This window comes from Anomaloglossus baeobatrachus, chromosome 1, assembly GCF_048569485.1.
Source record: "Anomaloglossus baeobatrachus isolate aAnoBae1 chromosome 1, aAnoBae1.hap1, whole genome shotgun sequence".
Taxonomy (NCBI): domain Eukaryota; kingdom Metazoa; phylum Chordata; class Amphibia; order Anura; family Aromobatidae; genus Anomaloglossus; species Anomaloglossus baeobatrachus.
This window is the reverse complement of record NC_134353.1, coordinates 93,540,623-93,556,728: the sequence shown is the minus strand read 5'-3', so window position 1 is coordinate 93,556,728 and position 16,106 is coordinate 93,540,623. Positions and strand designations below refer to the sequence as shown.

The following is a 16,106-nucleotide window of genomic DNA, read 5'->3' as shown; positions in this document are numbered from 1 at the left end:
TGGCGGCGTGTTACATGATAGGCATTGTATTAGTAGTCTTTGCGTTACGTGGAAAGTTGATCTGTAGTTTACGGCTAATTGTGTCATTGCTTTCATGCTTTTGCCTTTTAATCCATGCAGCACAGTAATAGTGAGATGTCATTGTATATAACCTGTTAGGTGGCCGAGGACGTTGGCCGGGATCACTGCGTATCTCCTGTGCACCCGTTACTCTGCCGGAGGCGGCATCTACCCTGGCAATCAGCAAGATGATATCCGAGCTTGGCGAAGATGTGACCGTGGGGGCTTCTGGGCAGAAGACGACTACTCCAGATGCCAGTATGCTAATGACGTTACACGGGTGCTGTACATGTTTAATCAGGTATATATTACATGGTCAAATGGCTGTGCCCAGATTGTGACAACTGACACTGCATCATATATTGACTGTGAAAATCAAACCCTGACAAGTCAACTTTGCAGTTTACGTCTTATTAGGGAACCTGTCAGGTGCAATATGCATCCACAATCACGAGCAGTTCTGGGTGTATATTACTAATCCCTGCCTAACAGTCCCCTGTATCTAGTAGCATAGATAAAGAGATCTTTAGAAATAGTATTTCTAAAGATCTTTTATGATATGCTAATGAGTACAGGGACTAGTCACAAGGGCGAAAGTTCCTGCGCTCGTTCCGCCCTCCTAGCATGTTAGCACGCCCACAGAGACATGCTATTCAATGCCTATTGCCCAGCATCATCGGCAGTGACGCCTGTACCTTCTTCAGAATACTGGGCTCATGGTTAGTGTGCATGATCTGAATGCTTATCACTTCCAGTCATGCGCAGTATGAACCCAGGTGTATGCGTCCTGGCTTCAGAGAGGTTTAGTGCAGCGCACATGACCGGAAGTGTTGGGACGTCTGATCATGCGTATTGACCCTAATCCCGGTGTTCTGAAGCGGTGACAATGGACAGGTACGTGTGTCACTGCTGGAAACGCTTGGCAATGGGCATTGACTAGCATGTTAGCATGCCCTTGAATGAGCACAGGAACTATCGCCCTTGGGACTAGTCCCTGAGCTCATTAGCATATGGTAAAAGATCTTTAGAAATACTTTTCTTTATCGTTCCTTTGGGAGACCCAGACCATGGGTGTTTAGCTTCTGACTCCGGAGGACACACAAAGTACTACACTTAAAAGTGTAGCTCCTCCCTCTGAGCTTATACACCCCCTGGTAGCCAGTCCTAGCCAGTTTATTGCTTTGTCAGGAGGCATACATCCACACATGCATTCTCATCTGATTTGTTTGACTTTTGGAAAGAGTTTGAAGAAAAGCGGGTCCACGTCTGGACCCCCGGCATGTCCCTTCTCACCCCACTGTGTCGGCGGTGTTGTTAAGGTTGATTTACAAGGCTGCAGCCTTACATGCCGCGCTCCTTCAACATCCCTTCTGGGCTCTGGCTTGAAGTGGGAGCCAGCACGGTCTCCATGCCTGGCAGGAGTCCGGTCTCCATCCACAGCCCCTTGAGGATTCTGTTGGACCGGAGCACTCATCCCCAGGGACATGGCCCTGCGTCTCAGCAGCTAAGTACCTGAGACGTTTATGTTGGAGGTCCCGGTTCTTTATTGTAAGGGGAGAGTATGCTGTATGTGATTGTTTTAACTTTTCCGGCGGGTTCTCTAGCTTTTGCCTGAGAACCGCGCCGATGGTGCCTGCTTGTCGGCCTCGCCGCTTAAATTTAGGCCCTGGCTTCGCCGGAGGCCTAGTTTCATTTTCCTGCCTTCGCATGTCACTCATGCAGAGGGACAGGTTCGGCTCCTCCCGGTGGCCGTTCTACACAGGGAGAGGGACACTCCCCACTGCTGGGGCGTCCCTCCTTCCCTGCAGGTCTCTATAGCCCTCCAGTTCCCGCTCTTTTATAGGAACGCCCTCTTTTCAGGCAGAGTTCACTCTGCTCTGGGACATCCTGCATTCTGCATCTCTGCTGAGGTGCTGCGACTGGAGGACCGGGCTTCGGGATCTGGAGGGCACACAACACCGCGCTCAGCGGTCTGGTAAGCCACAGCCGGTCTCCGGTTGTGGACCTCTGTATATTCTCCCTGGGGTTCATTCTCTGCAAAGCCCCCACTCCAGCAGCATGTCTCACACAAGGAGCAAGGCTCCAAAGCCTTATTCTGCATGCACTGCATGTAAGCTCCTGCTGCCTGAGCCGAGCACCTATCCACATTGTGATGTCTGCTCTAACTTGGCGGTGCCACAGCCTGGAGTCTCACCCCCAGTGGTCTTTCAGGCTGCTGCTGCTGCACCTGTGATTGAACCCCCGGCCTGGGTAGAGTCCTTTTCTAGGTCCATATCCCAGTCATTTGCTGAGTCCATGGGGCTTTTGTCCAGGACTTTGATGAATATGCATCAGCCCCCCTCACAGGGTGCCCCTAATACTCTTGACAGAGGACTCCTATCCTCTGACCTCCGTCCATCGGAGCTCACGGAGGATTCATCATCTGATCCCACACCCCGTCCTTCTAAGAGAAGGCGCAGGGTTTCCTCCCCCTCCCCATCCCACGGCTCTGCCTCAAGAGCTGACTCTCAAGATGAGGAGGATGCCCTCACTGGGGGCTCGGAGGCTATGTATCCCATCGATTTCTCTGAGGGTGACTCAGATCTTAGTGATTTGATTGTTTCTATTAATTCTGTGCTGGATTTGAATCCGCCAGTATCAGAGGAGCAACTCTCTTTGGCAGAAAAACATCAGTTTACCTCGCCTAAGAGAGTGAAGAGTGTGTTCTTTAACCACTCCAGTTTTCAGACCGCTGTGACCAAACCCAGGGCCTGCCCTGACAAACGCTTCCCAAAGCGTGGTTCTGATGACCGGTTTCCATTTCCACCTGAGGTGGTCAAGGAGTGGTCTCACTCCCCAAAGGTAGACCCTCCGGTGTCTAGGCTATCAGCCCGGACCGTTGTGTCGGTGGCTGACGGCACCTCATTTAAGGATTCCACTGACCGTCAGATTGACCTTCTGGCCAAATCTGTGTATGAAGCTGCGGGGGCCGCGTTTTCCCCGACTTTTGCAGCAGTGTGGGCTCTCAAAGCCATCTCTGCTTCTCTAGAGGAGATGCATTCCCTCACCAAGGAATCTATGCCTGAGATGGTTACCTTAACTGCTCAGGCTTCAGCTTTTTCATCTTATGCCATGTCTGCCATGCTAGAGGCTGCTCACCGCACTGCGGTGGCTTCAGCTAATTCTCTTGTTATCCACAGGATTTTGTGGCTTCGAGAGTGGAAGGCAGATGCTTCTTCCAAGAAGTTTCTTGCTGGGCTCCCTTTTGCTGGTTCATGGCTGTTTGGTGAACAGCTGGATGAAATCATTAAAGAAGCTACTGGCGGGAAGAGTACTTCCATGCCACAAACAAAGACCAGGAAACCCGCCCAGGGTAGGAATCAATCGAGGTTTCGTTCCTTTCGTTCCTCCAACTGGTCATCCTCTAAGCCTTCCGCCTCGTCCGCTAACTCAGCCGAGGATCAGAAATCCAACTGGCGCCCAAAAGCGCGTCCGCAGAAGACCGCAGGAGGTTCTGCCACTAAAGCAGCTTCCTCATGACTCTCGGCCCGCTCCAGCCACGTCCTTAGTCGGTGGCAGGCTCTCCCACTTTGGCGACGCTTGGTTAAAGCAAGTCTCCAATCAGTGGGTGAGAGACATCATATCTCACGGCTACAGGATAGAATTCTCTTCCAGCCCTCCAAACAGATTTTTTCTCTCAACTCCCCCCTGCTCCAAGGCCGCCGCCTTCTCGCAGGCCGTGGCGTCCTTGCAGGCAAACTGAGTGATTGTCCCAGTTCCCGCTCAGGAACGGTTCAGAGGTTTTTACTCAAATCTCTTCCTAGTTCCAAAAAAGGACGGTACCTTCCGGCCCATCCTGGATCTCAAGCTTCTCAACAAGCATGTCCGGGTGCGGCATTTTCGCATGGAGTCTCTGCGATCAGTCATTGCCTCTATGACCCAAGGGGAGTTCCTGGCGTCCATCGACATCAGAGATGCCTATCTACATGTGCCAATCGCAGTGTCACATCAGCGTTGATTACGTTTTGCGATAGGAGAGGATCATTTACAATTCGTGGCTCTCCCCTTCGGGTTAGCCACGGCCCCTCGGGTATTCACCAAGGTCATGGCGGCAGTGATTGCGGTCCTGCACCTCCAGGGGTTAGCAGTGCTTCCTTATCTGGACGACCTTCTGGTCAAGGGTACATCCAGCGCAGACTGTCAGCGGAGTGTTTCGCTCACTCTCGCCACCCTAGCCCAATTCGGGTGGATTGTCAATCTTCCCAAATCCACTCTGACTCCGACCCAGAGTCTCACGTACCTAGGGATGCAGTTTGAGACTTTGCCGGCACTTGTGAAGTTGCCCTTAGACAAACAGCTGTCACTCCGGTTGGCGGTGCGCTCTCTCCTGAGGCCCCGCCGTTATACCCTCAGGCATCTGATGCAGGTGCTGGGTCAAATGATGGCCTCCATGGAGGCGGTTCCCTTTGCCCAGTTCCATCTGCGTCCTCTGCAGCTGGACATTCTCCGCTGTTGGGACAAGCGGCCTTCCTCCTTACAGAGGTTAGTGGCTCTGTCGCCACGGACCAGGAGCTCTCTTCAGTGGTGGCTTCGACCCCTCTCCCTGTCCCAAGGGCGCTCCTTCCCGACTCCGTCCTGGGTGATTCTCACCACGGATGCCAGCCTATCCGGCTGGGGAGCGGTACATCTCCACCACAGAGCACAGGGCACTTGGACTCCGTCCGAGTCAGCCCTTTCAATCAATGTGCTGGAAACCAGAGCTGTGCTTCTAGCTCTCCTAGCCTTTCACCACCTGTTGGCGGGCAGGCACATCCGAGTCCAGTCAGACAACGCGACAGCGGTTGCCTACATCAATCACCAAAGCGGGACACGCAGCCGCCTGGCAATGTTGGAGGTCCAACGCATTCTTCAATGGGCGGAGGACTCCAAGTCCACCATATCCGCAGTCCATATCCCTGGTGTAGAAAACTGGGAGGCAGATTATCTCAGCCGTCAATCCGTGGACGGTGGCGAGTGGTCCCTGCACCCGGCAGTGTTTCAGTCAATCTGCCGCAAGTAGGGCACTCCGGACGTAGACCTAATGGCATCCCGTCACAACAACAAGGTTCCGGTTTACGTGGCTCGCTCCCACGATCCTCAGGCCTTCGCCGCGGACGCTCTGGTTCAAGACTGGTCCCAGTTTCGTCTGTCCTACGTGTTTCCCCCTCTAGTTATCTTGCCCAGAGTCCTGCGCAAGATCAGAATGGAGGGCCGTCGAGTCATCCTCATTGCACCTGACTGGCCCAGGCGAGCTTGGTATCCAGACCTGCTCCAACTGTCCGTGGAGATGCCGTGGCATCTTCCGGACCGTCCAGACCTGCTCTCGCAAGGTCCGTTTTTCCGCCCGAATTCTGCGGCACTCAAATTGACGGCGTGGCTTTTGAGTCCTGGATTTTGACTGCTTCTGGTATTCCTCCTGAAGTCCTCTCCACTATGACTCGGGCCCGTAAGTCTTCCTCCGTCAAGATCTATCACAGGACTTGGAAAATTTTCCTGTCCTGGTGTTGCTCTTCCAGCCATTCTCCTTGGCCATTCTCGTTGTCGACCCTTCTGTCTTTTTTACAGTCCGGTCTGCAGCTAGGACTGTCCCTCAACTCTCTCAAGGGACAAGTCTCAGCTCTATCAGTGCTGTTCCAGCGGCGTCTCGCCCGGCTGGCTCAGGTCCGCACCTTCATGCAAGGTGCGTCTCACATCATTCCACCTTATCGGCGGCCCTTGGATCCCTGGGACCTTAACTTGGTCCTCACAGTATTGCAGAAACCCCCTTTCGAGCCCCTTAGGGAGGTTTCTTTGTATCGTCTTTCTCAAAAGGTGGCCTTTCTAGTTGCCATAACTTCTCTCAGGAGAGTCTCTGATTTGGCTGCGCTCTCCTCGGAGTCACCTTTTTTGGTTTTTCACCAAGACAAGGTAGTTCTCCGTCCGACCCCGGACTTTCTTCCTAAGGTGGTCTCTCCCTTCCACCTTAACCAGGATATTTCCTTGCCTTCCTTCTGTCCGGCCCCTGTTCATCGCTTTGAGAAAGCCCTGCATACTCTAGATCTGGTGCGTGCTCTCCGGATCTATGTGTCTCGCACCGCTGCGCTTAGGCGGTGCACCTCTCTTTTTGTGCTAACCACAGGGCGGCGCAAGGGTCTCTCTGCTTCTAAGCCGACCTTGGCCCGTTGGATTAGATCGACCATTTCGGACGCCTACCAGAGTACTCAGGTGCCTCCCCCGCCGGGGATCAAAGCACACTCGACCAGAGCTGTCGGTGCCTCTTGGGCTTTTAGGCACCAGGCTACGGCTCAACAAGTCTGTCAGGCTGCCACTTGGACTAGCCTACATACCTTTTCGAAGCACTACCAAGTGCATGCTCATGCTTCGGCAGATGCGAGCTTTGGCAGACGCATCCTTCAGGCGGCTGTTGCCCACTTGTGAAGTTAGGCTCCGCCTACTTCTTAGTTTTTTCTGTTTATTCCCACCCAGGGACAGCTTTGGAACGTCCCATGGTCTGGGTCTCCCAAAGGAACGATAAAAAAAAAAGAGAATTTTGTTACTTACCGTAAATTCTTTTTCTTATAGTTCCGTATTGGGAGACCCAGCTCCCTCCCTGTTGGCAATTTCTTGTTCCGTGTGTTATCACCGGCTGTTGTCGTGGACAGAGTCTCCGGTTGTTCCGGTTCTTATTCGGTTCTTCTTGTGGGTGGCTATTCTCCTTCAGCTTTTGCACTAAACTGGCTAGGACTGGCTACCAGGGGGTGTATAAGCTCAGAGGGAGGAGCTACACTTTTAAGTGTAGTACTTTGTGTGTCCTCCGGAGGCAGAAGCTAAACACCCATGGTCTGGGTCTCCCAATACGGAACTATAAGAAAAAGAATTTACGGTAAGTAACAAAATTCTCTTTTTTCTAAAGATCTCTTTATGGACAAGTGCTACTAAATGCTGGGACGGTTAGGCAGGGATTAGAAATATGCACCCAGAACTGCTCGTGGGTCTGGGTGCATACAGGACCTGACAGGTTCCCTTTAAGAATCCTCTCAATTCTTAATAATGGTGGAATTTTTAATTTTTTTTATTTTTTTTTTATCAGATTTTTTTTTTTATTGAACAGTTTTTTGCATTTTACACACATAAAACAAACTGTGGAACAACAAAGAACAAGGATAATAGAAAGGAAATTCTCATGTATTATCTAGGAATAAAGGAGAAAAGTAGAAAAATATTTAGAGTGGTGCAAAAGTAGGTGGACAGTATGTGTAATAGGGTTATCAAACATGTAAAGTGAAACTGACTCAGTTCCCCTTAGCAACCAATCAGAGTCCACCTTTCATTTTCCAAAGAGTCTGTAAAGAATGAAAGAGGGAATCTGATTGGTTGCTAAGGGCAACTGAGTCAGTTTCACTTTACACCATGTCTGATAACCCCATTACACATACTGTCCACCTATTTTTGAACCACCTTGTATATATAATACATATTACAGAGATAATATTGGGCAAACCCTTTAACTCTTAGGCTTGTATGTCATTTTCAATTGTATTTTTTTATTGTAACTTCCTTTATCACTGTTTATGGTTGCTCATTTTCAGATGCCCCTTAACCTGACAAATGCCGTTGCAACTGCAAAGCAACTTCTGGCCTACACTGTGGAGGCGGCCAACTTCTCTGACAAGATGGACGTTATCTTTGTGGCGGAGATGATTGAAAAATTTGGGCGTTTTGCAGATAAATACAAAGAGGTAACCATGAGAGTGAGAGGTAGATCATCTTTCCAGTGCAGCACCTGATGTATGCAGTGGATGGCCGGCACATTGTATGACCGCGTCGTCTTGTGAGCCACGATATGGATGGTTACAGAGCAGGAGAGATGCAGACAGCTGAGGAGAAGCAGATTGTGGGCTTTTAATTTTATTTAATATCTCTTTGAGTCAATATTATTGAGCAGAATCATACCATATTGCTGCTTCTGTTCTGCAATAATCTACTGTATGATACTTGATACTGTATAATACTTGATGACAAACTCTTTGGCTATGTGCCCACGGGGAAAGTGTCCTGTGGATATATCCGCAGGAGCTCCTAGAAAACCGCAGCACAGCTTTGTCTGTTTACATGCTGCGGTTTTATTGCAGAATGTCCTGCGGATATGCTGCGGTCATTCTGTATTGAGGTTACAGTACTATGGCTTCAGCACTGCATCCTCAATGCAGAACAAGTGCTGAGTGATCGGGGAGTTCATACTTACCTCCATCACGCAGCACTTCACTCTCCGGCTGTGTCTGCACTGTGCAGGAGAAGGTGGGCGGGCCTGAACTAGCGCCAGCTGTCACATGACCGGAGCCAGTGTAGGCCCCGCCCACCTCCTGCTGCCCGCTCCTGGCTCCACCACAATCCTCTGCACCGGAGGAAGTGACTCCGGTGTCTTCAATCAAGGCAGGTAAGTATAGAGATCGCGCAGGAATAATTGACATGCTGCAGATTTTTCCGCAGGGATATCCACATAATTTCCACTGCAGAAAAAAACACAGCATGGGCACAGCAGTTCCAAAATGCCATAGAAATGGCTGGGGACTCTCTGTACTGCAGATTTTTGAGAAATTCGCAGAATATCTGCAAAAACAATTGCAGCAATTTCCACAAATTTTTTGCAGCGTGGCCACATAGCCTTCCTGTTGAGCCTGAACCCTCTAATACAGATCCCAGCTATAGACAATCTCTAGTGACTAATGCTTCTATCTTTTGCCTTCATGATTACCTGGGATAACTATAAAGTGAACCCAACAGTTGCATTTGTATACCGCCTCTGTGATTTTGTTCATTTGCTTTATGACTTTCTGAAAAGGCAGAAGGTGAAAAACAAAATAATCAGGAGTGTGCAATATGAGGATTTTCCTGATTTGTCATCTGGACGGGCAGTTTCTGCGGATAGTCACACTGTCGCGGCTGTAATCCTGGCCTCGGTGACATCCGGCAGCACTCGCCGCCATACTGTTTTTCCAGGCACTTTCAGGAGAGAGCGGTGTATTGGCATCTGCTCCGTTTGCGCATGCACTGGAGGATGGAAGACGGTGAAGGAGACTTTGCTCACTGGACACACTGGCAAGATGGAAATCGGCAGACCATGACAGCGATGTGGGATGTTCATTGTGCCACCTGTTGCCATGTGTGATGCCCAGGCTCCATAGACCACCGTGCACATTTCACTAAAGTCATCTCAAGCTGTCGATACCAGTGGTCCACAGACTAATGTGTATAGTGGCCTCCTGACTGTCCTGATGGATAATATATGGGAAGTGAAGTATTGGTTTGCTGGAATTTCAACATCCGCTCCCTTTATCTGCAGGCAGAGGAGTCTGAGCCTTTCTCCCATAGACAACACAGGGGACCCTTCCTGTATATGGAGGAGACTGAAGAGGTGGTCATCAGCTGAACAATTGTTTGCCCAACAACTATCTAATTCTCCGCCCACATGATCAGGATTAGCAGCGTCTTGGACGCAGTGTGTTTTCGCTGCCTCTAGAATGCTGCGTTGCACAGTGGATGGGATGTATAGAAATCCCATACCCACTGTGCTTCTTTTCTACGTAGCACATAAACTGACATACACCGGGGTTTTCTGACCCGCAGCATGTCAGTTTATTGCGGAGACACGAGTGTGCTCAGAGGGGGGACACAGCGAACGTCCGCTGCGCCCAGACTCCTGATCGTGGGGACGGGAGCTGCGTTATCCCGCGGAGACCACTCGCGTCTAGAGCGCAAAATCTCCTGATCATGTGGACATACCCTTGTGTATGAGGGCCTCAAGACTATCCATAGGAATGGACCCTCCCAGATGACTACTTGGGGGTAATTAGCATATCACATGCATTATATTATAATAGAATGCTCATAAATGAGCCAATAATTAACGTTCTAAAGGGAACTCTCTGCCGAACATAGGCCCATTTATTAATCAAAGGAACAAAGGAAAAAACGACCAATAATGCCCAAGTAGCTGAAAGGTGAAAAACTTAATTGGGGTGGTGAGCGGCACAATTACAAGAAAGACTCTGACAAACAGGATTCCCAGCAAAATGAAGGTGCATATCAAACACCCTATACCACTTTATGGACCCATAATTACAATATAATGAGTAACCAAAATAGTGTGGTAAAATACACAATCAGGTATGTACTGGAACAACCACAACCGGAGGTCATGGAAGAAACCATTAGATGTAGTTATGGATAACAAAAAAAGGTTAGTCAATGCTTGGTACAAGAATATAGGTAGACCAAAATCTGGGTATTACCCAGGTAAAGCTAAGTCACCAATGTGTGACCAAATAGTGCATTAGAAAAACCTAGCTAAGCACAATAGGTAAAAAGCCATGGGAAAATCCAGGGGAAGGCAATTGTTATCCATAGTAAACCATACCTGAGAAAAACCAGGAAGAGACCTGTGTCAGCGTCCACCCGACGGCCGTTTCGGCATAAAATGCCTTCGTCAGGGGTGTGGTTAGTGAAGGAAGTGCAGGGATTAAAAGGAGGCATCAACCAATCAAAATTGGTGGGCGGTGTATATGACGCATGAGCTGCCTAGCAACCCAGAATGCAAATCACCCGTCGCGTCAGGCATCACCCGGCGCGCGGTCACGTGACACATCACATGGCCGTCACGTGAGCGGATGCCGCGCGAGGCATAAAGACACAGCGGGCGATGGCAATCCGGAGTAGAAGGCGCGCATGCGTACTTGCCCGACCAGGAAGTAAAAGGGGAGATCTCATTATGTATTGGGTGTATGAATGAATAAATAGATCATTTAAAGAAGATATTACCATAAAAGAAGCGGCATGGAAGAATCTTAGAATACCATAACAGGACATTAAATAGAACATAATGCATATTTAAATCCACCTTAATCAAGATCATTTCTATGGGTGGCTAGACAATCTCCAAGAAGAGGAGAGGGGGGAAAAGGGAAAGGGGAAGGGAAGGACAAATATGTAGATATGATTTGAAGCATGTTAATATTCATCTTACATACAACTCAACATGAAATACAGTACAAAAAATTAGCAAAATGGTCTATGTATATATAATATGTATCATTAGTGTTTGTCATATCCAAAAAAACATATATACACACATTGAAAATTCAAAACTAAAGATAAAAAGAGACTTGTACTTATGAACCAATACATAAAAACAATATTAGCCTGAGAAATATGAAATATATAATCCCACAATTAGATGGTACAAAAGGGAACTATATCACAATATACAATCAATCCGGACAACAAGCAGAATTCAGTTGATATGCCCGAAAGTCAGTCCTGAGGATGTCCAGGTCCATGGAGTCCGCCACATCAGTATTAGTATGTAATTATGGTCCTGGTATCAAAAGGATGATGTCTAGATTAAAACAATGAAAAAATTAAAATAAATCCAGAATAAAAATGGATAGGAAAAGAAACCTTCCTAAACCACAACTAATCAAAGAAATGAGGAATAAGAAATATATTCATTAAGACCCATAGGGCAGAGAGTTTTTAGGGTCCATATCCACCTTGTTTCCATCATTGCCAATTTTTGGCTAATTTTGCCCCCACGTATGTTGGAATCAAGTCGGTCAATGCCTCTTACTCTAAGTAGTGTTGCATCTGACTAGTGATATTGATGAAAATGGCGAGGGATGGTTTTAAGAAGAGAGGTGTCAGTACAATCCACCGCTGCCACAATCCCATTCACGTGTTCCCTGGTTCTGATTTTCAATTGCCTGGTAGTGAGGCCAACATAAATTTTTGGGCACGGGCAGATGGCATAATAGATTACCGCAGTAGTGGTACAAGTGATAAATTTCTTGATCCTAAATGAGCGGGTCCCGGAAGAGTCAGAAAATGAGTCAGCCCTATCGATATTTTGACAGGCAACGCAATGCCCACAGGGAAGACAGCCAGTCCGAGGAGGCACAGGTCCAAAGGGAGATGGTTGACTTAGACAATCATAGTGACTGGTAACTAGGTGATCACGCAGATTCTTAGATCTGCGGATACTCATCATAGGTCGATTTGGTAAGATCCTGGCTATTACAGAATCTGCCTGTAAAACAGGCCAAAATTTCTGTAGCCAGGACCTCATGGCGAGAAATTGGCCATGATAATCGGTGACAAATCTCATTATCTCCCTGGACCGAGATTCCTTTGGGGTATAGAGTAGAGTGTGTCTAGTACTATGTCTAGCTCTGTTGTAAGCTTTTTTGACACACCTTCTACTATAGCCCCGGGCATAAAATCTATCTTTAAGCTCCGTTGCTCTAACCTCAAAGTCAGAATCCGTAGAACAAATTCTACGTAAACGTAGAAACTGCCCCACGGGAACAGATCTGACCATGAAGTTCGGATGAGAAGAAGAAGCATGCAAAAGCATGTTACCAGCAGTCTCCTTACGGTAGATATCCGTCTGAAGAATGTTGGAGGAATCCCTTCTAACCATGACATTGAGGAAACTGATGGAATGCGAATGGTGGGTGTATATAATATTTATGTTGACATCATTGGAGTTTAAAGCCTTCATGAAATTCTGGAGGTCAAAAAGTGAACCCTGCCAGATCAAAAAAATATCGTCGATGTACCGTGTCCAAAAGGGGACACGGTCCATCGACGGCAAACGATCTGACAGGAAGAGGTCCCTCTCCCACAGCCCCAGGAACAGGTTAGCATATGAGGGGGCATAAGAAGCCCCCATAGCTATACCCTGGAGCTGGAGGTAGAAGGACCCCTTGAAAACAAAAAAATTTATTAATCAGCGTATCAAATCATTTCTGCCGCCATAAAAATCGTCATTGTCAGCAGCACAACGGTGCAAGTAGGGATGTGCTGCAAGTCATAATAATGGTCGCGTCCCATGTGAACTTTGTATGTGGTTAATCAACTCCTATTAATGGGACAAAATCTAAAATCGTTTTCCCGCTTTGTCAAAGAGACTGTAAGGCTCTGTGCGCACTAGTGCGTTTTACCCGCGGATTTACCCGCGGATTTGCCGCGGAAATTTCTTGAGAAATGTCTGCAATCTTTGTGCAGACATTTCCCAGCAAATTCTATGAGAAAAAAAAATAGCTGTGCGCACTGTGCGGATTTTTCTCAAGAAATTTCCTTGAGAAGAATTTCTCGAGAAAATTTCTTGAGAAAATGAGCATGTCAATTCTTTTCCGCAGGTACCCTGCGGATTTCGGCAGTACAGCCTGCAAAATCCGCAGGGAACCACCCGCGGGAAAATCAAGGCAAATCCGCATGCGGATTTGCTGCGGATTTTTTCCGGAGGTCCGGAAATCTTTCACTGCCAGAAGTTTCTCAAGAAATTTTCTTGAGAAACTTCACATTTCTAGTGCGCACATAGCCTAAAGGTGTGAGAGTTGTGTACGTTTCTGTTAGTGCAGGGTTCACATTGAAGACATTGCATCTTAGAGTTTGGGGTACTTTGCACACTATGACATCGGAAGCCGATGCTACCGATGCCGAGCGCGATAGTCCCCGCCCCCATCGCAGCAGCGATATCTTGTGATTGCTCCCATTATCGCTACGGCAGCTTCACACGCACTCACCTGCCATGCGATGTCGCTCTGGCTGGCGAACCGCCTCCTTCCTTAGGGGGCGGGTCGTGCGGCATCACAGCGACGTCACACGGCAGGCGGCCAATAGAAGCGGAGGGGCGGAGAGCCCACCTCTGTCTTTCTGCATAGCCGGCGTGAGCCGCGGTGACACAGGTAACGTGATGTTCCTCGCTCCTGCGGCTTCACACACAGCGATGTGTGCTGCCCCAGGGCAACGAGGAACAACATCGTACCGTCGCTGCAGCTACATTATAGAAATGTCGGACACTGCACCGATGATACGATTACGCCGCTTTTGCGCTCGTTAATCGTATCATAAAGGATTTACACACTACGATATCGACAGCGAGGCCGGATATGCGTCACTTTCGATTTGACCCCACCGACATCGCAGCTGCGATATCGTAGTGTGCAAAGTACCCCTTGTATGTAGCCGTCATTTTAATATTTTCTACCATTAATGGAAAAATGAGCAATCCCCCTGTAGTCTGAGTCTCGTCTGTCCGTCCTTCCTTACTTGTGAAGCTAATGAATCTTAGGTAAAATTAGGGAACTGATAGAAAAGTATTGTGACCGGAAAATCAGACTACACGGCTTGCTTTGTAGTCTGTTACTATGGAGACACATGAGTCTGCACAGCATCTGTAGTCACAAACAGGAGCTTTTGTAATGTCTTTAGTTCAGCCTAGATGGCTTCTGTAACGGCGGACATAACCTTTAATATATGCCATTGTTATTGTTGGCTTATACGACGCACATCTGTTTCCTTCCCTGCTGCAGCTCGGGGATGTAATGGTTGATATAGCAAGTAACATCATGTTGGCGGATGAACAAGTCTTGCTGAAGGCCCAAAAAGATGCCAAGGCGTGCACACGTATAGTGCAGTGTTTACAGCGGATTGCCACCTACCGACTTGCCAATGGGGCCCAAGTATACTCCACTGTAAGTGCAATAGAAAAAGTACAAGTGTGTAGAATGAATCAAACTTATATATTGTTTTGCTAAATTCTCCTAAAAAGGGGGCAGAAAGCCCATACTTACGAAGCGCTCACTGATATCCTAATCGGGTGCGAATACGAAGATTCTTTATAACGAGATACTATTTATTTTAATAGCACATGAATAATCAATGGTACATAGGCATTAGCACTACTTTATAGTCATAGAATCTTATACAATAACAGAAATATGCATCAACATTACCGTTATGTTGTAGCAATCCTATCTCACCGGAGGGACTCGATTAGTGAAAAGGAAAAACAACCCAGCCTTTTCATCACAGGAACAGTGCGTCCACTTGAGCGTCCTGGAAAATGTCCCCCAATTTCACTAAGCGAGTCCTGTCTTTTTATAGCAAAACTCTGTACGTCGTGCACTGAGTGGTGAATTGGTGACCAGCATGTGACAGCTGAGTTATGTTCATGTAACTTGACCACAAGCTGCTGTGGGTACCAGTAGCTTCCTGCACATTTTGCCAGTTGACCACTGGCCGACCACAGTTTCCTGGAGATATTGCAATGAGCTGTAAATTTTACATGCCAGTTTCCTTACATCTGTTGTCAACTAACCACGAGTTTCCTGACTGTTGAACTGTAAACGTTACTTCCTCATAATCATGGTTTGTTCAAGATCTGCTAACACGTACGCTTTGGTCATAGTGAAATAGGGTCAGCCAGAGGACATCTCTCTCTGATACTGAATTATGGATGGATCAAATAATATCTGGGATCACTATATCTTTTGATTATGATCCCTATCTAATCACACTCATTCTTCAGTCATATCACATTGATATCACATATATTATCCTAAAATGCTGTGAGGCTTAAAGGATCTGATGGATGAGAGCAGGGGGTGCTTTTGACATAAGTATGGACACTATATATCAGTCCACAATGTAGCTTTCAAACAGGATGTGCACTACTTGGGCAGGCCCTTCTCATTCCCCTTGTTCGCCCCTGTAAAAATAAATAAGCCTATACTCCGCTCCGGTGCGGTCGTGGTTCCACCAATGTCTGAAGTTGTGTTCCAGGTGCCCACGTGACATTATGACACGCTAATCTCCCGACCAATCAACGCCGGCTTCCTTCATCCTGCTTTCGGAGATTTGAGCAGGGATTAAGCCCTGCGCTCACATCATGCTCAAATGTCCGAAGGCAGGGAGATAAACGCTTGGCACTCATTGGTTGCGGGGCTCGCATGTCATAACAATGGGACGTGGGCTCAAGGAATGCGACTTCAGACATCGGTGGAATCGCGGCTGCACCAAAGGGGAGTATCGACTTATTAATTTTTACGGGGGTGAACAAGGGAAATGAATAGGGGTTGTCCAAGTAGTGGACATCCCCTTTAAAGGGTTGTTACCATCTTTGTATATTTATAGCTTATCCACAATATGCTATGAATATGCCATAATGTTTAGTAGATGTGCGTCCCACCGATAGGATCTGCATCTAT

At 47.9% G+C, this 16,106-nt stretch overlaps 1 protein-coding gene across 2 annotated transcripts in view; it reads left to right on the top strand.

The window, feature by feature from the left end:
• ADGRA3 (adhesion G protein-coupled receptor A3) overlaps positions 1-16,106 on the top strand; it is a 177,765-nt gene that overhangs the window by 69,751 nt on the left and 91,908 nt on the right. For both annotated transcript variants that reach the window (XM_075346927.1, XM_075346926.1), the window contains exons 9-11: positions 160-361; positions 7,647-7,796; positions 14,430-14,591. In XM_075346927.1, the coding sequence (XP_075203042.1) occupies positions 160-361; positions 7,647-7,796; positions 14,430-14,591 (514 nt within the window). The remainder of the gene's footprint in view (positions 1-159; positions 362-7,646; positions 7,797-14,429; positions 14,592-16,106) is intronic.